Genomic DNA, 22,646 nt, shown 5'->3' on the forward strand with positions numbered 1-22,646 from the left:
GGGTGAAGCTGCTTCATCTGTAACTGAATTCTAGCTAATTCAACTGAATTATCATATGAATTGCTTTTTCCTTCTTCCAATTTCAAATGTTGTGCTATTACCTCAATTATGCCTGTTTTCTTAGCCCTTGGTTTAACTCTAACTCCAACTTTCCTGCCAATTCTTTTACCCTAGCCTTGGTTAAGTTTTTCAAATCACTCAGGGATACGTCCTCCCTCCCCAGAAAGGTCGTAGCAACTGATAAATTCATTCCAGTAGTGTAAGCTCTACTCTAATGCACAAGAAAACTGGTGTTTTCCATTTCCCCATTTCAATTATTATTACCCTACCTATGATTGTGTGTTGTCAGCTTTGGGTTATCCCGCACAGAGCCCCCAGTTATATGTTACGACCAAGGTGGGAGGAGTGCACTATCTTTCTCTAGTTCCACTTCTCCACAGGTCACAACATATATTTAAATGTTTACCCAGTTACCTATGAGACCAATTATATATTCTATTTTATTTCAGAATGAAATCTACCAACCAGGTTTCTTTCATAAATAACAAAATTATTAATTTATTATAAAGCAAGACATATTCCGTAAAGATGCAAAGCATTAACGCACAGATTGAAGTATAAAAGTTCCCTTCTACCTTAGCCCAACACACACACGCATGGTTAAAGAAAAAATAGAGGTTTTCTCTGCAGAGATCCTTTTACAAAAAGACAAAAAAGAATACTTTGGCCAAATACTTGTTAATTCTTGTAAGAAAAGGAGAAGATATGGAATGATATCAGTTATCCCTTTTTTCTGGCATCCCAAATACACATAGACGGCTGTCACTGAGATCTATTTGGAGCAGTTCTCTTCAGGCGACTTCAAGGACTAGTCCGGCAGACTTTCTAGGAGTAATGCGGCATCAGGGGTTTCAGCTATCACACACTGGATTCGCAGGGTTTATCAGAGAGGTGGAGAAAAGATGAGCTGGGTGTTTCTCTCAGTAGGCTACAATCCCAACTGACTCAAAACACTATTCAAAATGAAACCAACTCTTGACCACCATAAATCTTGATACGTCACTTCTCTGTAAACAACTCCCATAGTCAGAAGGCACTGTGTCAGAATACTGTTTACTTAGCTGAAGACATGTGACTTCCAGTAAGTGGTGTTTTTAATCAGAGAGCTCAAGTTCCAAAGTCCTTCCGGTGACCTTTTTTAAAAATAAAAACGAAGTCTAACATCTATGGAATCACTTCAGTCCTCCAAAGGAATCCATTTCTTACAATCTTGAACCGTGAGTCCTTGAAATTTTTTTTAAAAATAGAAGCACTTTCAAAACACTGATGTCAGGCTAATTGGCCTGTAGTTCCCTGTTTTCTCTGTCCCTCCTTTCTTGAAGAGCGGTATTACATTTGCTAACTTCTTATCTGCTGGGACTAGAATCTCGGGAATTTTGGAAAATTGTAACCAGATGAGAATGAAAACTCAAATGTACAGAGTAACAAGCTCTATGGCTGATTAATTCAATTGAGTTAGCTATCTTCATTGACCTAAATATTAATATAAGATGTCGACATTTGTTTTGCCATCCTCCAGCTTGTTACAAAATAATGTTTTAATTTTAATGTCGTCTGTGACAGATCTAGGGCAGTGATTGGGTTCTTCTCTAGGTATGCAAGAAATTGAAGTTTTGCAAAACCAGAAACAAAAAAAAATCCATGCAACAATTACTTACATCTTTGTTCGTCCATTCCATAATTTGCATTGTTGGCAAGGCAATAATTAATAATGAGATTCTGCTGCCAGCAATCTGCCAGGCAAATATGCATGTTTCATAACGCTTTCTTCTGTTAGGGATGAGTACTAAGCTTGTATGTTCTCACTTGGCTGCAGTTGGATCCGTTTTCCCAGACCAGGGTCAGACATAGTAGCATTGAAGCATGCGGTCTTTTTGTAAACCGTAATCTTAGTCTCAGGTTTGAGATCCTTATCCTCAAGTGCTCTCTTCCTCAGTCGGCCGAAGGCTGAACTGGCACATTAGAGGCGATGATGAACCTTGTTGTCTCTGTCTTCGGCCAACTGAGGAAGATATTTGAGGATCAGGATCTCAGACCCAAGACTAAGATCATGGTTTACTGCGCAGCAGTGATTCCTGTGCTCCTATTTGCTTTGGAGACTTGGACAACCTACAACAGGCACCTCAAAGCACTGGGGCTGTACCACCAGAGCTGCCTCTGCAAAATCCTCTGAATCCAGTGGCAAGAAAGGCAGTCCAACAACAGAGTCCTCTCCCAAGCCAACTTGTCCAGCATCGGGGCGCGAATCACCCAAAACCAGCTCTGCTGCGCAGGACATGTCATTTGCATGCTTGACACCAGGCTCCAGAAGCAGCTGTTCTACTCAGAATTTGGTTGCGACAGGAGACTCCAAGGAGGACAGCGGAAACGCTGATGTCCTCAAAGCATCCCTGTAGAGATCAAACATCCCCATTGACTCATGGGGAGTCCCTGGCTTGTGACCGTCCTAGATGGAAAAATCTCATTCGGGAAGGCATCATGCACCTCAAGGGACTTCGTCAGGAACGTGCAGAGTTAAAGTTGAGGCGTCGGAGGGAGCGCACAAACCTCCAAACTACTCATCTACCTGACCCATCAAGTACCACCTGCCCCTCGTGGCTGAGTCTGCAGATCATGCATTGGACTTACCAGCCATCTCAGAACCCACCGAACCCGAGTGGAAGCAAGTCATCCTCGATCCCGAGGGACTGCCTAAGAAGCAGCTTGTGGTCTACTTGACAGAAGATGTACCAGCTATATTGAGGATTTGTTAAAAAGAAAAAAATATTTTTTTACCTACTGACAAAGAATGAGAGTCTATTTTAAAAGGGTACAGTAATATAACTCCTTGACACTATTGAAGTATATTTCTATAATATTTCTGGAACTATGGTGTGATTTTGATTGAGACCAAATAGTATGGTTGTATAAATACAATCGGAGAATATGATCTATTAAAATATGAGTTCAGCTGCTCTTTTTAAACGTCAAAACCTGAGATGGACGATAGTAGTGAAGAACAGTTGTAAGAACATCTTATTTTCTCAAAAAAATTGTTATAAATTGTAAATTGACAAAATTTGATGTGAACAATGGGGAGAGAGAAAATGTGAATTTTACGAAAGGCTTTCTTCTACTGTTAAATATATGCCAATTTTATTTCTGAATGAACATCCTGAAAGTAAATCCTTTTATGTATGGTTCAACATTTGTCCTGATGTCACTGAAAATGGTTGCATGTTTTAAGTACAAATGTTTCAGCCTAATTACCTGCTATATTCATGTTTTTTAAACCTAACTTCATAATTGCCTTACTTTTATCAGACTTGTGTTATTTTTAAAAAAGACAAGTTGCTGTGTCCCATTCTGTAAACTCTCTTACCCTAGTAACGTAAAGATGCTTTATCACAGGTTCACTGAACTTGCCGAAGACCTTTTTAGCATTGCCCTCTTTTTTGTAAATATTCATTGAGAAGCATTTGCATGATTTAGTCTGAATATTATTGGCCTGGAATTTGTGGTCAGCAGTGGACAAACAGCATCTGCCATTCATTGTCCAAGACTTTTCTGTGGGCTTTTGCACCAAGATTTGCAGTTATTAGAGAACAGAAACAATGTGACACTCTCTACACGGCATCTGGGACCTGTGTAAGCAGGGCAAATAACAGCGTGACTCCTCAATCAGTCAGATTGAAGAATCTTTACTGGGACGCATAGAGTTGAAACCAGGAAGTGTAAGTTAGAAAATGTAATTCTATGTAAAATCATGTACAGAAAGCGAAATAATGAGAGTGAAAGAAAGATGGGATTAAGAGAGAAGTAAAAAAGACAGAAACAAAAAGTTATAGAAAAATTATTTGTATTTTTAAATTTCAAAGAATAATTAAAATCTGAATGAATGAGACAGCCACCACACTTATAAAAGTAAGTCTTCAATGCCAGAAAGGTTGTTTTGCAGTTATGAAGACTTGCCAAACATTAAAACTTCACTTGCATTTGAATGGACACACTACAACGGCTTCTGCGTGTTTCATCGGTAAGTACCACAAATTCACATCCTTCCATGTGTTTGAATACCAAGTCTACTGGTGTAGAAAAGCTTGTGGTGAAGCAAGGAAATTTTGGACAGCAACTTTCTGATTTCTGTGTTTTAACTGCACTTGTTCGAATGTTGAAAGTTGCTGAGTGATTTACTCTTTAATAGCAGCGAGCACTGATAACCACACCATTATTGTTACAATAAAATTCGGGGTTCTATATTATAATAAGACTTAAAACTTAAGTTAAAAGAATATTGTATTGTGACCATAAAGCTTTGGCAGGTGAAATAAATTCAAAACTGAAATATTTGGATTAATTCTGAATACTGGAATAGTTGGCTGTTCAGGAAGAGCTTTTTTTGTTGTTCCTGAGATACGGGAATAGTTGTGGGCAAGGCTGTATTTATGGCCAATCCCTGGTTTCCTTGACAAGATGGTAGAGGATTTTGAACTGCTGTAGTCCTTATGATGCTGCCATGCTGGTGTTGGGTAGGGAATTCAAGATTTTGACCCACTACCAAAGAAGGAATGGCGATGTCTGTCCAAATGCGGATCTATGTGACTTGAAAGGAAAATTTGAGAGGGTGTTTTCTCCATAACATTGTTGCTCATGTTCTTCTTGATTTTAGAGTGACAGAGCGAGGAGGTTCAGTTGAAGTAAGCTTGGTAAAACTTGTCCCTTTAATTCCATTAGACTATTTTTGTGTTAGGACAGTAGCAGAGGGTTATGGAAAATCAACATATACAGGTATTATATTATTTTAACTTAACATTTTTCATGAAGGGTTGAAGTTCTAGCTACAAATGAGATGAGAATCTAGTGGATTTGTGTTACATTTCTGAATGTTTTGACCATTGTTACCACAGAGGATTTGAGATTATGAATAACTTTCAATGTTGGATTTTTTTAAAGAGCAGAAGTATATTCTCACTAATTTGGAAAGGAAAATGGTCTTAGATGAAAAGTGTTTTATATGCTAATTTTCTTTTTCACCAATAACTAAACAGTAAAAAATATTTCTCGCTCATTGGGGGTAACCACGCTTCCTGGGTGGTATCATAGTGAAGTGATTGAGCCAATGTTTTCAATGGGATGAAAATAATGGGATGAAAATCAGGCAGGTTCTTCAACAGTAAGTGGTCTCCTTCACCAGGTTTTTGCCCAGAGGGTGAAGTTGAATATTTACCTCTGTTGTGTGGGAAAGTTGGCAAGGGAATCGAAGGTTATCGGGGGAGTGTGGAATTCGAGACACAAACAGATCAACCATGATCTTATTGAATGGTGGAGCAGGCTCGAGGGGCTGAATGGCCTACTTCTGCTCCTAATTTGTATGTTCGTAAGTCATTTGAGCTGTGTGAAAGAGATAAAGAAAGGAAAGACGAAGACTGTGGGAGCAGTCAATGTTTGTTTTTACAATGGAGAAAAAAAAAAGAAAGACTTGCATTTATATAGCACCTTTCATGACTACTGGACATCGTGAAGCACTTTACAGCCAATGAAGTACTTTTTCAAGTGTAGTCACCGTTGTGATGCAGGAAATGTGGCAACCAGTTTGCACACAGCAAACTCCCACAAGCAGCAATGTGATAATAACCAGATAATCTGTTATTGTGCTGTTGATTGAGGGATAAATATTGGCCAGGACATGGTGAATGACTCCTTTTGCTATTCTTCAATATAGTGCAATGGGATCTTTTACATCTGCCCGAACAAGCAGTTGGGGCCCCAGTTTAACGTCTCATCTGAAAGATGGCACCTCTGACAGTGCTGTGCTCCCTCAGTACTGCATTGGAGTGCAAGCCTTGATTTTTGTGCTCAAGCCCTGTAGTGGGGCTTGAGCTCAGAGCCTTGTGACTCAGAGGCAAGAGTGCTACCAACCAGGCTTGGAAAGACAGGAGAATGCAGGAGAATTATTCTATTTAAGTAATACTGATGTGGGGAAGAGTAGCATATTGATTATTTTATATTTAAAGCGGAGATATGTTGTATTGGTTGAAGTTGGTGAATTCAGTCATCATAGTTTTTCATATGCTCACCTGCTGTAAAATAAAGCAGCTTAATCGTTTGCATTGAGCCTCATCTCACCAAGTCCATCTTTGAGAGATTGGAGACATGCATGTGCGGAAGACGTGGATACCTGTTCAAAGGGATAATATTGTTACACCTTGGATCACACTACCATACAAGTGGGTTATAGATCATTATGAGTCAATCCTGATTAAAAAAATAAGACACTTCGACAGCTCCTGGAAGTGATTGCTGCTAATAAATCCAAGAACGCATCTACGGCTGACCTTAAATAGGATGATTTGATTGAAGTCCAGTGCAGTCAGTAATACATCTATCTAAGTGGCGCAGTGGTTAGCACCACAGCCTCACAGCTCCAGCGACCTGGGTTCGATTCTGGGTACTGCCTGTGTGGAGTTTGCAAGTTCTCCCTGTGACCGCGTGGATTTTCGCCGGGTGCTCTGGTTTCCTCCCACAGCAAAAGACTTGCAGGTTGATAGGTAAATTGGCCATTATAAATTGCCCCTAGTCTGGGTAGGTGGTAGGGGAATTGAGGGAAGGTGGGGATGTAAGAGGGCAATGGGATCAATGCAGGATTAGTATAAACGGGTGGTTGATGGTCGGCACAGACTCGGTGGGCTGAAGGGCCTGTTTCAGTACTGTATCTCTAAATAAATAAATCTATGGTGTAGTGAGTTGTTTGAAAATTATCCATTTTCAACATTCTCTAGACTCTATTTGAATAAGAACAATCTCATTAGCAATGTTTAGTTTTAAAGGAGTTGTATAAACATACATGTAAAATAGGTGGTATGCAGAGTAAAGATAGGCACTCCCCCAGAAAAACTGACACTATCACTTCCAGTCTTGCCATTCAGATGATAGGTGTCTTAAAGGGAGAGGCTGCTCTTGTTGAGATAGGTATTTATTTTTGGCCTTTAGGAAAAATAAGTGTTTTCAACTTCAGAAATTCCGACCATATTCTGCAACTCTTCTTCACTCGCTAATGGATGCCAAATTTGGTGCAATGGGTTCTGTCCGGCTTCCTTCTGTAAGTTGATTTATTTTGAGGGAAATAACAACCACAAACCGCCTTGACAACTGCTGAAAATATTTGCTGAGTCTTCTCCAGAGCCACCATAAACTGTTTCATTAGGAAAGGACAGGAATCCTCCTTCCATCTTTCTATATATCCATCTCCATCCAATAGTCAATACAGAGAGGATCCTCCTAGATAAACCTGGTCTCCTTTTCCTAAACTTTCAGTGTACTCGGCAAAATGTGTTTTCCCTGGTAATCTATAGTAAAAAGACGTGGAGAGCAGCCCCACTGAACTTATTTCTTCCTATCTTGACTCCAGCTTTTCTCCCTGGTCCAGACTCTTTCCACCTACATCCGTGACTCTTCTGACGCCCTATGTCATTTTGACAATTTCCAGTTTCCTGGTCCCAACCGCCGCCTCTTCACTATGGACGTCCAATCTCTCCACACCTCTATCCCCCACCAGGACGGTTTGGGGGTTATCCGCTTCTTCCTTGAACAGAGGCCTAACCAGTCTCCTCCACCACCACCCTCCTCCGCCAGGCTGAACTTGTTCACACATTGAACAACTTCTCCTTCAACTCCACTCACGTCCTTCAAGTAAAAGGTGTTGCTGTAGGTACCTGCATGGGTCCTAGTTATGCCTGACTTTCTGTTTGATATGTCGAACATTCCTTGTTCCAGTCTTACTCAGGCCCCCTCCCCCAAAAATTTTTTCCAGTACATTGATGACTGTATTCATGCTCACGCCCCGAACTGGAAAACTTTATCAATTTTGCTTCCAATTTCCACCCTTCTCTCATCTTTACATGGTCCATCTCCGATACTTCCCTTCCCTTCCCCGACTTCTCTGTCTCCATCTCTGGGGATAGGCTGTCCACTAATATTCATTATAAGCCCACCGACTCCCACAGCTACCTCGACTACACTTCTTCACACCCTGCCTCCTGTAAGGACTCTATTCCATTCTCCCAGTTTCTCCGTCTCTGACGCATTTACTCTGATGATGCAACCTTACACGACGGCGCTTCTGATAAGTCTTCCTTTTTCCTCAACTGAGGATTCCCCCCCGCACAGTGGTTGACAGAGCCCTCAACTGTGTTCAGCCCATTTCCCGCACCTCTACCCTCACTCCTTGCCCTCCCTCCCAGAACCACGACAGGGTTCCCCTTGTTCTCACTTTCCATCCCATCAGCCTCCACATCCACAGGATCATCCTCCGCCATTTCCACCACATCCACCGTGATGCCACTACCAAATGCATCTTCCCTTCCCCTCCCCTGTCAGCATTCCGAAAAGATCATTCCCTCCATGACGCCCTGGTCCACTCCTCCATTACCCCCAACACCTCGTCCCCTTCCCACGGCACCTTCCCCTGCAATCGCAGGAGGTGTAATACCTGCCTTTTTACCTCCTCTCTCCTCACTATCCAAGGCCCCAAACACTCCTTTCAGGTGAAGCAGTGCATTACGTGTACTTCTTTCAGTTTAGTATACTGTACTCGCTGCTCACAATGTGGTCTCGTCTACACTGGGGAGACCAAACGCAGATTGAGTGACCACTTTGCAGAATGCCTCCGCTCAGTCCGAAAGCATGACCCCGAGCTTCTGGTTGCTTGTCATTTCAACACACCCCCCTGCTCTCATGCCCACATATCTGTTCTGGGCTTGCTGCAGTGTTCCAGTGAATACCAATGCAAACTTTAGGAACAGCATCTCATTTACCGATTTGGCACGCTACAGCCTGCCGGACTGAACATTGAGTTCAATAATTTCAGAACATGATGGGGGGCCCCCCTTTTTTATTTTTAGTTATTTTTTCTTTTTCTTTTTTATTTATCGTAGTTTAGTTTGTTTCATCATTTTTTAACCATGTGCCGACTCACTTTTTTTCACGTTTATGCTTTGGGCCACGGCTGTTCATTTTTCTGTCAGCTAACACCTTCTCTGCACTAATGCTTTGTCTTTCAGCACACCATTAACATACCGTTTACCTTTGCTCCATGACCTTCTGGTCAGTTATTCTCTGTGACCCTCTGTCCTATCAACATCTTCCCTTTTGTTATCTTTTGCTCCACCCCCGCTTTATTTGCTTAAACCCTATTACATTTCTAACATTTGCCAGTTGTGATGGAGGGTCACTGACCTGAAATGTTAACTCTGCTTCTCTCTCCACAGATGCTGCCGGACCTGCTGTGTATTTCCAGCATTTCTTGTTTTTATTTCAGATTTCCAGCATCTGCAGTATTTTACTTTTTATTATTTGAATTTAATTACTGTTCTACTCAATATAATTTATTTACAGCATGGTGCTTATAAATGTCTACTCTTTTTCATCTGTTCCCTTTTGCACATTCGTGTTAATGGTGCTTGGTAACCTAACCTAGTGTTCTTTCTAGGTGCTCTCCTCCTGACAGGAAATTGGAAGAGGGAGCTAAACTGTTATTGACCTTCAATCACCTTGAGCATGGACCTTGAAAGGTCTCCACAGATGCAGGGACAGCTTAACCCAGCTTACTCATGGACATGCATGGTGTGCGACTGCTGCTGTCCTAAAAAGGAACTTCACTTTCCATGGTACACCTGTCACAACCCTACTTGAAGTTTCTTGTCACTGTGCCTTCAGAGTTGTGGGTGCACAGACATCATGGCCCTGATATTTGCAGAGGTGGGGGACAGTTTTGTGGCTGGGTAACTTGGACAAATGGATATCCCTCAGGCTCTCCTTACTACAATGGCAGAACCTGATGACCATTTTTAAAATCCATTTCCTGACTACAGCCTGCCAGATTTTAGAGGCTGTCAGGTGGGTAGGCCTGTGGCTCCGGCCCGCAGCTGGAGAGTGATGAGGAAGGCCTGAGAGATTGGGAGAGGTGGGAAGAAGATCGCAGAGGGTCAGAGTGATCAGGAGAGAGAATAAGATGGTGGAAGGGGTCAGGAAGATCGAGGGAGGAGGGGATAAGATCACAACGTACTGGAGAGATGGGGATGGAGGGGAGAAGATTGCGGAGGGCCTGGGGAGGAAGTAATCGGGATTGGGCAGTTGTGGGAGGAGGTCGTGAGCTCTGGAAAACCTAGTAAGGGCATTGGATCGCACCGAAGGTGTGGTTGTGGGTTGGGGAGGTGGGTGGGTGTCTCAGTCGCTGGGGAGGTTAACAGGTTCGTTTGGTGATTTCACCTTGGCAATGGGATGATGCGTTTTTCTTGAGGAAAGAGAAATGACAGTTTGCATTTTGTGGATTGGATGAGGTAAGATCTGCTTTGTCTTCAGGGTGAGAGGCCAAGTTTTCCTTCACAGCATGGGGAGTGGTGGGGGTGTGGAAAGTGTCAGGACCTCTGTCCTCAGTATTAGGCAGATAAGGCAAAGTTTGCCTTCAGTGGGGGTGGAGATTTAATTGAATTTCTGATATTGACCTTCAATCACCTTGAGCAAGGACCTTGAAAGGAAGTTATCCTGATCTGTGCCTCGTGGCGGGAGAGGTTTGGGGTTATGGTGGTGCTGATGATCTGTACTCAGTCAGGGAGGGAATGATCGCTATTCAATCAAGGATCTGGTTGTCCAGGCTATCATTCAGTGAGACCATATCTGATCATTGCAGGAGGGGAGCAATTTCTGGAGTGTGTTTAAGGTAGTTGGTGTTGTAGAAAATGTCTGCCCAGTAATTGGATTGGGTCTGGAACCAATATCTGCTTTGTGGAGGAAGGGAAGTAAAGCATTGTTCACTGAATACGTTTTTGCTCACCGGTGGTCAGTCGGTTTCCACACTAATTTGGAGCTGATTGTCAGCTTTCAGCATTGGCTGTGGGGCAACTTATACTAAGTGGGGTAGGCTGTTGAATGTGTCGGCATTATTCGTTCATTTGCTTGGGTTAGGGTGTCTTTCTGATATATTTTTCTTCCTTTTTGCTGCTGTCGGTTACCTACAGTTTTTCATGTGTCTGTTGGTTATGGATCTTGGTTTTGTGCTTTCCAGGATGTTTGAACTTTCCATAGCAGTAGTTCATGTGCACACTTCGTCTGTTTACTGCTCAAATGGCACTGTGTTGGTAGCTTTTGAGGAGCTGTGACTTCCGTTTTAGAGACTAAGATTCAACAGCAACAACAATTTGTATTTGTATAGCACCTTTAATATAGTAAAACATCTCAAGGCACTTCAGGAGTGTTATCGAGCACAATTTGACACCGAGCCACATAAGGAGATATTGGGGCAGATGACCCAAAGCTTGGTCAAAGAAGTAGATTTTATGGAGTGCCTTAAAGGAGGGTAGAGAGATAGCGATGTTTATGGAGGAAATTCCAGAGCTTAGGGCCTTGATAGCTGAAGGCAAGGCTACCAATGGTGGAGTGATTAAAATTGGGGATGCTCAAGAAGACAAAATTGGAGAATCGCAGATACCTCGGAGGATTGTAGGTCTGGAGAGATTGCCAAGATAGGGAGGGGGGCAAGGCCATGGAGAGTTTTGAAAACAAGGATGAAAGCTTTAAATTCGAGCTGCTACCTAACCGGGAGCCAGCATAGCAGCATAGGGGTGATGGGTGAATGGGACTTGGTGCAAGTTAGGACATGGGCAGCAGAGGTTTAGATGACGTCAGGTTTACGGAGGCATGAATGAGGGTTTCGGCAGTAGATGAGCTGAGATGGACAGAGTTGGGTGATGTTAGAGGTGGAAATAGATGGTCTTGGTGCAGCTATCTGGTCGGAATTTCATCTCTGTCAAATATGACACCAAGGTTGCGATTTGTTTGAAAGCAGTAAAAAAAAAATCTTGCAGTTTCAATTTACATTGGCGCTTTTTCCGTAACAGTATTTCTTACCTGTGTGATTGACCATCTCACTTTCCATACTTTGCGCAGGCAGAAACAGGCAAAGACAGGAGAAATCATCATGGGGAATGAGGAAATAGCAGAGGCATTGAACAAATATTTTGTGTCTGAGAAGACACAAGTTCCATACCAGAAAAAAGCAGTAACCTAGGGGATAAAAAGAGTGAGGAAATTAAGGAAATTGATAACAGCCAAGCAAAAGTATTGGAGAAACTTGAGAGACTAAAATCTGATAAGTCTCCGGGACCAGATGGCCTATGTCCTCGGGTTCTAAAAGAGATGGTGGATGCACTGGCTATGATTTTCCAGAATTCCTAAGATTCAGGTATGGTCCTGTCAGATTGGAAGTTGGCAAATGTTAAACCCCTTTTCAAGAAAGGAGGTAGAGAGAAAACAGGGAAAACTACAGGCCAGTTAGCCTAACATCAGTTATTGGGAAGATGCTGGAAACTGTTATTAAAGAAGTCTTAACATTGCATTTGGAAAAGCATAGTATGATTAGAACAAGTCAACATGGTTTTACTAAAGGGAGTTCCTGTTTGACAAATTCATTAGAGTTTTTTGAGGATGTAACTAGTAGGCTGGATAAAGGGGAACCCATAGAAATCGTACACAATCCTATTTTTGAAAAAATGTATTTTGTATTACTCATGAAATTTGTGTACAGAGCCAATTTTTTTCAGCAATAACTGATTTTATAGTAGTTTGCTCGAGTCGCTCTGAACAGGCTCCAGAAGCTGGCCGAGCGCGTCTACCCTGAGGCACAGTGTGGCTTTCGTGCAGAGAGATCGACTATTGACATGCTGTTCTCCCTTCGTCAGATACAGGAGAAATGCCGTGAACAACAGATGCCCCTCTACATTGCTTTCATTGATCTCACCAAAGCCTTTGACCTCGTCAGCAGACGTGGTCTCTTCAGACTACTGGAAAAGATCGGATGTCCACCAAAGCTACTAAGTATCATCACCTCATTCCATGACAATATGAAAGGCACAATTCAACATGGTGGCTCCTCATCAGAGCCCTTTCCTATCCTGAGTGGTGTGAAACAGGGCTGTGTTCTCGCACCCACACTTTTTGGGATTTTCTTCTCCCTGCTGCTTTCACATGCGTTCAAATCCTCTGAAGAAGGAATTTTCCTCCACACAAGATCAGGGGGCAGGTTGTTCAACCTTGCCCGTCTAAGAGCGAAGTCCAAAGTACGGAAAGTCCTCATCAGAGAACTCCTCTTTGCTGACGATGCTGCTTTAACATCTCACACTGAAGAATGCCTGCAGAGTCTCATCGACAGGTTTGCGTCTGCCTGCAATGAATTTGGCCTAACCATCAGCCTCAAGAAAACGAACATCATGGGGCAGGATGTCAGAAATGCTCCATCCATCAATATTGGCGACCACGCTCTGGAAGTGGTTCAAGAGTTCACCTACCTAGGCTCAACTATCACCAGTAACCTGTCTCTAGATGCAGAAATCAACAAGCGCATGGGTAAGGCTTCCACTGCTATGTTCAGACTGGCCAAGAGAGTGTGGGAAAATGGCGCACTGACACGGAACACAAAAGTCCGAGTGTATCAGGCCTGTGTCCTCAGTACCTTGCTCTACGGCAGCGAGGCCTGGACAACGTATGCCAGCCAAGAGCGACGTCTCAATTCATTCCATCTTCGCTGCCTTCGGAGAATACTTGGCATCAGGTGGCAGGACTATATCTCCAACACAGAAGTCCTTGAAGCGGCCAACATCCCCAGCTTATACACACTACTGAGTCAGCGGCGCTTGAGATGGCTTGGCCATGTGAGCCGCATGGAAGATGGCAGGATCCCCAAAGACACATTGTACAGCGAGCTCGCCACTGGTATCAGACCCACCGGCCGTCCATGTCTCCGTTATAAAGACGTCTGCAAACGCGACATGAAATCGTGTGACATTGATCACAAGTCGTGGGAGTCAGTTGCCAGCATTCGCCAGAGCTGGCGGGCAGCCATAAAGACAGGGCTAAATTGTGGCGAGTCGAAGAGACTTAGTAGTTGGCAGGAAAAAAGACAGAGGCGCAAGGGGAGAGCCAACTGTGCAACAGCCCCAACAAACAAATTTCTCTGCAGCACCTGTGGAAGAGCCTGTCACTCCAGAATTGGCCTTTATAGCCACTCCAGGCGCTGCTTCACAAACCACTGACCACCTCCAGGCGCGTATCCATTGTCTCTCGAGATAAGGAGGCCCAAAAGAAACCTGGATTTCCAAAAGGCATTCAATAAGGTGCCACATAAAAGATTAATAGGCAAGATAAGGGTTCATGGTGTTGAGGGTGATATATTAGTGTGGATGGAGGATTGGTTGACGGGCAGGAAGCAGAGAATGAGCATAAATGAGGCATTTTCAGGTTGGCAGGCAGTGCCGCAAGGATCAGTGCTGGGACCTTAGCTATTTACACTCTATATTAATGACTTGGATGAAGAGACTGAGAGTAATTATCCAAGTTTGCTGATGATACAAAGCTCGGTAGAAAGGTAAGCTGTGGGGAAGACATAGAGAGGCTGCAAAGAGATATAGACAGGTTAAGTGAGTGGGCAACAAGATGGCAAATGGAGTATAATGTAGGGAAGTGTGAAGTTGTTCACTTTGGTCATAAAAATAGAAAAGCAGAATATTTTTTAAAAGGTGTGAAACTGGTAAGTGTTGATGTTCAGAGAGACTTGGGGGTACTTGTACAAGGTATGCGCAAAGTTAACTTGTAGGTGCAGCAGGCTATTAGGAAGGCAAATGGCATGTTGGTCTTTATTGCAAGGGGATTGGAGTACAGGAATAAAGATGTCTTACTAAAATTGTACAAAGCTTTGGTGAGACCGCACTTGGAATTCTGTGTGCAAATTTGGTCTCCGCTTTTAAGAAAGGATATACTTGCACTGGAGGTGGTGCAGTGAAGATGTACTAAATTGGTCCCTGGGATAAGGGGGTTGTCCTATGACGAGAGGCTGAGTATATTGGGCCTATATTCTATGGAGTTTAGAAGAATGAGAAGCGATCCACTTGAGACATACAAGATTCTGAAAAGGCTTGATAGGGTAGAAGCTGAGAGATTGTTTCCGCTGGTCAGGGAATCTAGAACGCGGGGGCATTGTCTCAGGATAAGGGGCCAATCATTCAGGACTGAGATGAGAAATTACTACACTCAAAGGGTTGTAAATCTTTGGAATTCTGTACCCCAGAGGATTGTGGATGCTCCATTGTTGAATGCATTTAAGGTTGGGATAGATAGATTTTTGATCTCTTAGGGAATCAAGGGATATGGGGAGCAGGCAGGAAAGTGGAATTGAAGCCCGAGATCAGCTATGATTGTATTGAATGGTGGAGCAGGCTCAATGGACCAGATGGTCTACTACTGCTCCTATTTCTTGTGTTCTTGTGTTTCTTAGTGCATCTTGCATGTTGCTGTTATGTTCTACTCAATTGCGCATATCTTACGGACCTGGGTATGGAATCTTTCTTTTATCCTTCAGAAAATAGCTTGCAATCACTGAGAGTTGTATAAGGGGCTGTCTCATCATGTTGCCTCATTGTAATCAAACAATGCAGAGATGGACTTTGTGTGGACAAACAATGGTGGGGTTAACAGCATCACTGTTATAACCGGTTTCCGCACAAATGCTATTAAACAAGGAAATCCAAAAGATGCTGTCAGAGATGCCCTGCTTCTCCACACGGTGTGCTGTTACAGTCCTCACCAATAAACTTGCCTCTGAAATAAATACATTATATGAACTTGAGGTATTTGGCTACTAGATTCTCCACTAAAGACAATAGAAAAGGTTAGAGCTGGTGCATTCTGGAGTAAATGAATTTTTAACAGTGTGATAAGTGATAATTACTGCCAAACAACCTCTCTGACCCTGAAAATTTAATTTCACAATTGTGAAGTCTCATTCCCTCAGAAGTTAATTAGTTTTGAAGATTTTTTAAAAAATGAAAACGTTATTTTTACTTTCCCTTTGTCTCTTTTATCTCTCCCCCTTAATCCCATCTACCTTCTCCAATATTCATTCTGCTTTCTGTACATGATTTAAATCTAATTTGTGCTTTGTGGTTTTGACTCTACGTTTCTCAGTGAGGATTTTCAGTTTGCTTGAAGAGCCAAGTTGTTTTTTTGCCCTGCTTACGGATTTCCTGCAGAGGACGCTGTTCCGGATTAGAGCAAGTTTCCACTCTAAAGCCCTCAAAAACTATATGGGCTGCGGCCAGTGAATGAACAGCAAGCAGCATTCCTTCGCCGCTGACCACAAAATTGGGGCCAGAGTGTGTTACATTCACAATGCACCCTACAGTGCCTTAGGAATTTTGAGTCCATGGATCATTTTTAATAAATACTAGATTAAGGGAAGATTGTATCAATTTCAATGTTTAGTCAAAAAAATTAAATGCAGTGGTTGCTAAAACATTGCCAGCATCACCAGAGTAAGAGATGGTTACTAAGGCTGAATATCTTTCTTGGTCACTATATTTTTAGGTTCTTTACCTGGCAAGGACCATTATCCTAGTATTAGAAAGACAGTAAAATCAAATGATATCAAGTGCTACATCATCTCCCCTCCTCTGCATGGTAATGGCTCTTTCTGGAGTACAGTTCTGAATATTGTTAACAGTCCAGTATTGTTGCAATTTTTTACAATCCGAGATAGTGAGTTTTGCTATCCTATTTGACCATGAAGGGCCTCAAGCCTAGCCAGGCCATGTCTACACACATGCATGGATCAGTGGATGATTATTAGGAAAGGGTACTTTGACTTCTGTTTTACCCTTGCGAGGGGTGCTGAAGGCAATTGTAGCACCTTAACAGCTGCCCCAAGTAAGATCAATGAACTGGTGAATTGAACCTCTGTCTTGTCTATATGGTTTAGAACTAAATTTGGCAATGCTTTTATACAGTGAACTATTGAGGGAGGTCCTAATTGCTCAAGTCTTGATGGAATAGATATGTATGAGGATTTTTTAATCACTTTATGACCTTGTGTTAAAGGCATAAGAAAACTTGAAATGCCATTGAGTTATGGGTGCTTCATATTTGTCAAAGACTTGTCTAATTAGTTGGAAGATCATAAATGTTCATTCAACTTTTAAGGAAACAATGTTTTTCTTTGTTTTTAAAGGTAATGCACAAAGCTGAAAGTGGTGTACGTTGTTTGGAGAATGCATTACAGACGTCAGCACATTCCTGTGATGAATCCTCCCAAAAACAACCTTCAGGCAAGCATTCAAGAAGTAAGTTGCAACATGCTAAAAATCTTACCTGGTGTGTAGATCTGTAATTTGGAGTTCTCAGAGGTTTTATGATGGCTGTACTTTATAAATTATCAGGTGCAGAACAAATGTTTATTATATTTGCACAACAATGGTTATGAATGTATAAGCTGTTTCCAATTCCTAGTTTAATCTCATTTGATTACTTTCATTCAAATATGTTGCAGATTGCACAAATTAAACGACCCAAAACAAATTCACAGAATTAAGGAATAAAAGAAGTTTATGGGTCAGTTTTTGTCCAGTGTGTGCAGGAGGGTTTTCTGACACAGTATGTAGACAGGCCAACCAGGGGCGATGCCACATTGGATTTGGTACTGGATAATGAACCCAGCCAGGTGTTAGATTTAGATGTAGGTGAGCACTTTGGTGATAGTGATCACAATTCGGTTAGTTTTACCTTAGCGATGGGCAGGGACAGGTATATACCGCAGGGCAACAATTATAGCTGGGAGAAAGGAAATTATGATGCGATTAGGCAAGATTTAGGATGCGTAGGATGGGGAAGGAAACTGCAGGGGATGGGAACAATCGAAATGTGGAGCTTATTCAAGGAGCAGCTACTGCGTGTCCTTGATAAGTATGTACCTGTGAGGCAGGGAGGAAGTTGTCGAGCGAGGGAGCCGTGCTTTACGAAAGAAGTTGAAGCGCTTGTCAAGAGAAAGAAGAAGGCTTATGTTAGGATGAGACGTGAAGGCTCAGTTAGGGCGCTTGAGAGTTACAAGCTAGCCAGGAGGGATCTAAAGGGAGAGCTAAGAAGAGCAAGGAGAGGACACGAGAAGTCATTGGCGGATAGGATCAGGGAAAACCCTAAGGCTTTCTATAGGTATATCAGGAATAAAAGAATGACTAGAGTTAGATTAGGGCCAATCAAGGATAGTAGTGGGAAGTTGTGTGTGGAATCAGAGGAGATAGGGGAAGTGTTAAATGAATATTTTGCGTCAGTATTTACAGTAGAGAAAGAAAATGTTGTCGAGGAGAATACTGAGATTCAGGCTACTAGGCTAGATGGGATTGAGGTTCACAAGGAGGAGGTGTTAGCAATTTTGGAAAGTGTGAAAATAGATAGGTCCCCTGGGCCAGATGGGATTTATCCTAGGATTCTCTGGGAAGCTAGGGAGGAGATTGCAGAGCCTTTGTCCTTGATCTTTATGTCGTCATTGTCGACAGGAATAGTGCCGGAAGACTGGAGGATAGCAAATGTTGTCCCCTTGTTCAAGAAGGGGAGTAGAGACAGCCCTGGTAATTATAGACCTGTGAGCCTTACTTCGGTTGTGGGTAAAATGTTGGAAAAGGTTATAAGAGACAGGATTTATAATCATCTTGAAAAGAATAAGTTCATTAGAGATAGTCAGCACGGTTTTGTGACGGGTAGGTCGTGCCTCACAAACCTTATTGAGTTTTTCGAGAAGGTGACCAAACAGGTGGATGAGGGTAAAGCAGTGGATGTGGTGTATATGGATTTCAGTAAGGCGTTTGATAAGGTTCCCCATGGTAGGCTATTGCAGAAAATACGGAAGTATGGGGTTGAAGGTGATTTAGAGCTTTGGATCAGAAATTGGCTAGCTGAAAGAAGACAGAGGGTGGTGGTTGATGGCAAATGTTCATCCTGGAGTTTAGTTACTAGTGGTGCACCGCAAGGATCTGTTTTGGGGCCACTGCTGTTTGTCATTTTTATAAATGACCTGGAAGAGGGTGTAGAAGGGTGGGTTAGTAAATTTGCGGATGACACTAAGGTCGGTGGAGTTGTGGATAGTGCCGAAGGATGTTGTAGGGTACAGAGGGACATAGATAGGCTGCAGAGCTGGGCTGAGAGATGGCAAATGGAGTTTAATGCGGAAAAGTGCGAGGTGATTCACTTTGGAAGGAGTAACAGGAATGCAGAGTACTGGGCTAATGGGAAGATTCTTGGTAGTGTAGATGAACAGAGAGATCTTGGTGTCCAGGTGCATAAATCCCTGAAGGTTGCTACCCAGGTTAATAGGGCTGTTAAGAAGGCATATGGTGTGTTAGCTTTTATTAGTAGGGGGATCGAGTTTCGGAGCCACGAGGTCATGCTGCAGCTGTACAAAACTCTGGTGAGACCGCACCTGGTGTGCAGTTCTGGTCACCGCATTATAGGAAGGATGTGGAAGCTATGGAAAGGGTGCAGAGGAGATTTACTAGGATGTTGCCTGGTATGGAGGGAAGGTCTTACGAGGAAAGGCTGAGGGACTTGAGGTTGTTTTCGTTGGAGAGAAGGAGGAGGAGAGGTGACTTAATAGAGACATATAAGATAATCAGAGGGTTAGATAGGGTGGATAGTGAGAGTCTTTTTCCTTGGATGGTGATGGCAAACACGAGGGGACATAGCTTTAAGTTGAGGGGTGATAGATATAGGACAGATGTCAGAGGTAGTTTCTTTATTCAGAGAGTAGTAGGGGCGTGGAACGCCCTGCCTGCAACAGTAGTAGACTCGCCAACTTTAAGGGCATTTAAGTGGTCATTGGATAGACATATGGATGAAAATGGAATAGTGTAGGTCAGATGGTTTCACAGGTCGGCGCAACATCGAGGGCCGAAGGGCCTGTCCTGCGCTGTAATGTTCTTAAAAAAAAAGTTCAGTATTAAAATGTCTTCAGTTAATTTAATCAATAGACCGTGATGTTAGATGTTAAGTTTTGAGCATCCACTTCATTTAAAACCCCTAAGAGTAAAGAGGAATTCATTGTCATTCATTCAGCCTCCATGTACAAAGAAAAGGCTGTCATCCATACTGCTGGGAAAATAGGGTGTGAGCAAAAGGAAGCATCAGGACAAAGTCTTTTAATTAGTTTCGTACCATAAAGATATGACAGCATTTCTATCCCCATGTATACAGACCTCGTTCTGGGAGTATATCTCAGTTCTTTTTATCCTGCCAATGCCAGCAGTTTCACTGTTTACAGCATACCGGGAAAATTTTTGAGTAACATGTTTACGTAATTCTTGCACATTTAAATTATCTTTCTTAAATCTTTTTGGTTGGAAACCCAGTTTTTTTTTTATTTCCAAAATATACTTTATTCATAAAAATCTGTAAAAATTACATTGCCAAACAGTTTCCAAACAGCACCAAAAAATACAAACATTGCAAGGGAGATCAGTTTCCTTCAATACTGTCATGAGTTTCTTCCCAACCCTTCCGTTTCACAATTGTCATGTCAATTACAGTTTTACATTTACAGCAATTGAGAATATTAACGATACCAGTATCTTCAGCAACTGCAACTTGCCCCTCCCACCGCAATTAACTGATTTTTCCCTTCCCACCTGACTTGCCCTCACCCTCCACATCAACTTACTCAATGCCTGTAATGAGTAGTTTTGTCCATGGTTTATTTGTCCTCTCTATGGGGTTTCTTAGCTTAAAAACATTTTCAAGCACAGCACTGAAATTACTTATGTTACTCCATGCTGTAAGTTTGACTTCTACTCTTTTGAGTTTATATGAAATATATTTGAATAAAACCAGTCAAGCAAAACACCATTCCATGAGTAAGACAATCATGTAATTCTGAGAAAGGCTGTAACTGATAGGGATCAGAAAGCTACTCTCTTCCAAAGCGCATTGATCTTTTGTTTACTTCAAAGTGCTACAAAGGAAGCCATTCAGAGGAACCTGGAGCACTCTTGTTCCTTTTTTTTCTCTTTTAACCCTTTCATGAATTGGTTCAAAGCTGCTGTGATGCTGGAATTCACCTGCTTGCTATTGCTGCTTGCTGTTATACATGACTTTATAAACCTGTTTGTGAATTAATTTAGGCTGTTACATATATGTTTGGAGTATCTGAAGTGAACTGGTCTGCATATTGTCAATCCTATGTGTAAATTGGAGGACACTACACTGATCCATTTAATGCCCGATTACTTTGCATACAGGCTCTCACTTCAGTTCATAAAGACATGGGCTTACCTGTGGAAGCTTGCTTTTGTGTTGGATATGAGAAACAAGTATCTGGAAAAGCTAGAATCATAACAGAAGCTGCCTTTACAACCTGAATGTCACAAGTTGCTTTCAGACCTCCAAGATCTTCATCACTGACAGGCTTCTTCAGATTATTTATTTTCCTTTTTTCTCATTTTTATTCCCCCACTGCCCCTAAATGTCTCCATTATCATCTCCAGTCCTCATATGTCTAGTACAACAGCCATCTCAGTGGTGCCATATCTGCAGGCTGTAAGCTTGAGTGCATGTGGCGAGCAACTGGTTTGGTTATCCATCAACAACAATGGCTTGACCATTTTAAGCTATACAGTTGCACCCTTTCCATGGTCAAATTTTCATACTATTCTGAGATCATACTGGAGAACAGTAATAATTGTAAACTTTTCTTCACTACTATCTCTTTTGATCACGTCCCACTACACCTTCTGATTTGTGCTTTGATACCAGCTGTTTAGAACTCATGGATTTCTTCAGTTCAGAAATTGAAGGTGTCTGCTCTGCTATCCCCTTAGCCCCTACCCCATCTATTCCATTACTTTTCCTCCATTTTTTCCACCTTACAGCTTAAATTTACCTCATCTGTAAAGGGGAGATTTTCATTTTCCACAGACTGGGAGAACCAGAACAGTTTAAGTAATAAAGGCAGTGAATTTTGCGAATGTATTCTTCGTTTTCTCAATATGTCTGCAATCTTTGACGGAATTGACCACACCACCATCCTCTAACACCTCTTCTCCATTGTCTAGCTGGGTGAAACTTACTTCACCTGGCTCCATTCCTATTTTATCCAGTCACAGCCAGAGAATCACCTGCAACAGCTTTTCTCCATGGTTACCTCTGGAGTTCCCAAGGCCCTAACCTTTGCTAGCTCCTACTTCACGTCTACATGCTGCCTCTTTATATTTTGGATGATGTCTTGTGTAACGTCAGGATACACACGTACACTGATGACACACAGCTCTATCTCACCACCACCTCTTTCAATCCAACCACTGCCTCTCACTTCTCAGGCTGTTTGTCCGACATCCAGTATTGGAAGATCTGGAATGTTCTTAAGTTAAATATTGGGAGGAGCAGAGCCATTGCCTTTGGTCCCTGCTACCGACTGCATCCCTCTTACTGGCCACTATCTGAAGCTGAACCAGACCATTCACAACCTTGATGTCCTATTTGACCCTGAGCTGAGCTTCTGACCCCATAACTTTTCCATCATCAAGACTACCTGCTTCCACTTCTGCAACATTTCTTGTCTCCGCCCCTACCTCAGCTCATTGGCTGCTGAAACCCTGATCCATTTATTTGTTACCTTTAGATTTGACTTTTTTAGATTTAGATTCCAATGCTTTCCTGGCTGGCCTCCCACCTTGCACCCTCTGAAACATTGAGCTCATCCAAGACTGTGCTGCCTGTATCCTAACTTGCACCAAGACTGTTCACCC

General features: G+C 42.4%; 1 protein-coding gene across 1 annotated transcript in view; it reads left to right on the forward strand.

Moving 5' to 3' along the window:
- zcchc14 (zinc finger, CCHC domain containing 14) overlaps window positions 1-22,646 on the forward strand; it is a 195,899-nt gene that overhangs the window by 24,698 nt on the left and 148,555 nt on the right. The window contains exon 2 of the mRNA XM_068049302.1: window positions 17,090-17,201. Within this exon, the coding sequence (XP_067905403.1) occupies window positions 17,090-17,201 (112 nt within the window). The remainder of the gene's footprint in view (window positions 1-17,089; window positions 17,202-22,646) is intronic.

The sequence above is a fragment of the Heterodontus francisci genome, chromosome 17 (assembly GCF_036365525.1).
Source record: "Heterodontus francisci isolate sHetFra1 chromosome 17, sHetFra1.hap1, whole genome shotgun sequence".
NCBI classification, from domain to species: domain Eukaryota; kingdom Metazoa; phylum Chordata; class Chondrichthyes; order Heterodontiformes; family Heterodontidae; genus Heterodontus; species Heterodontus francisci.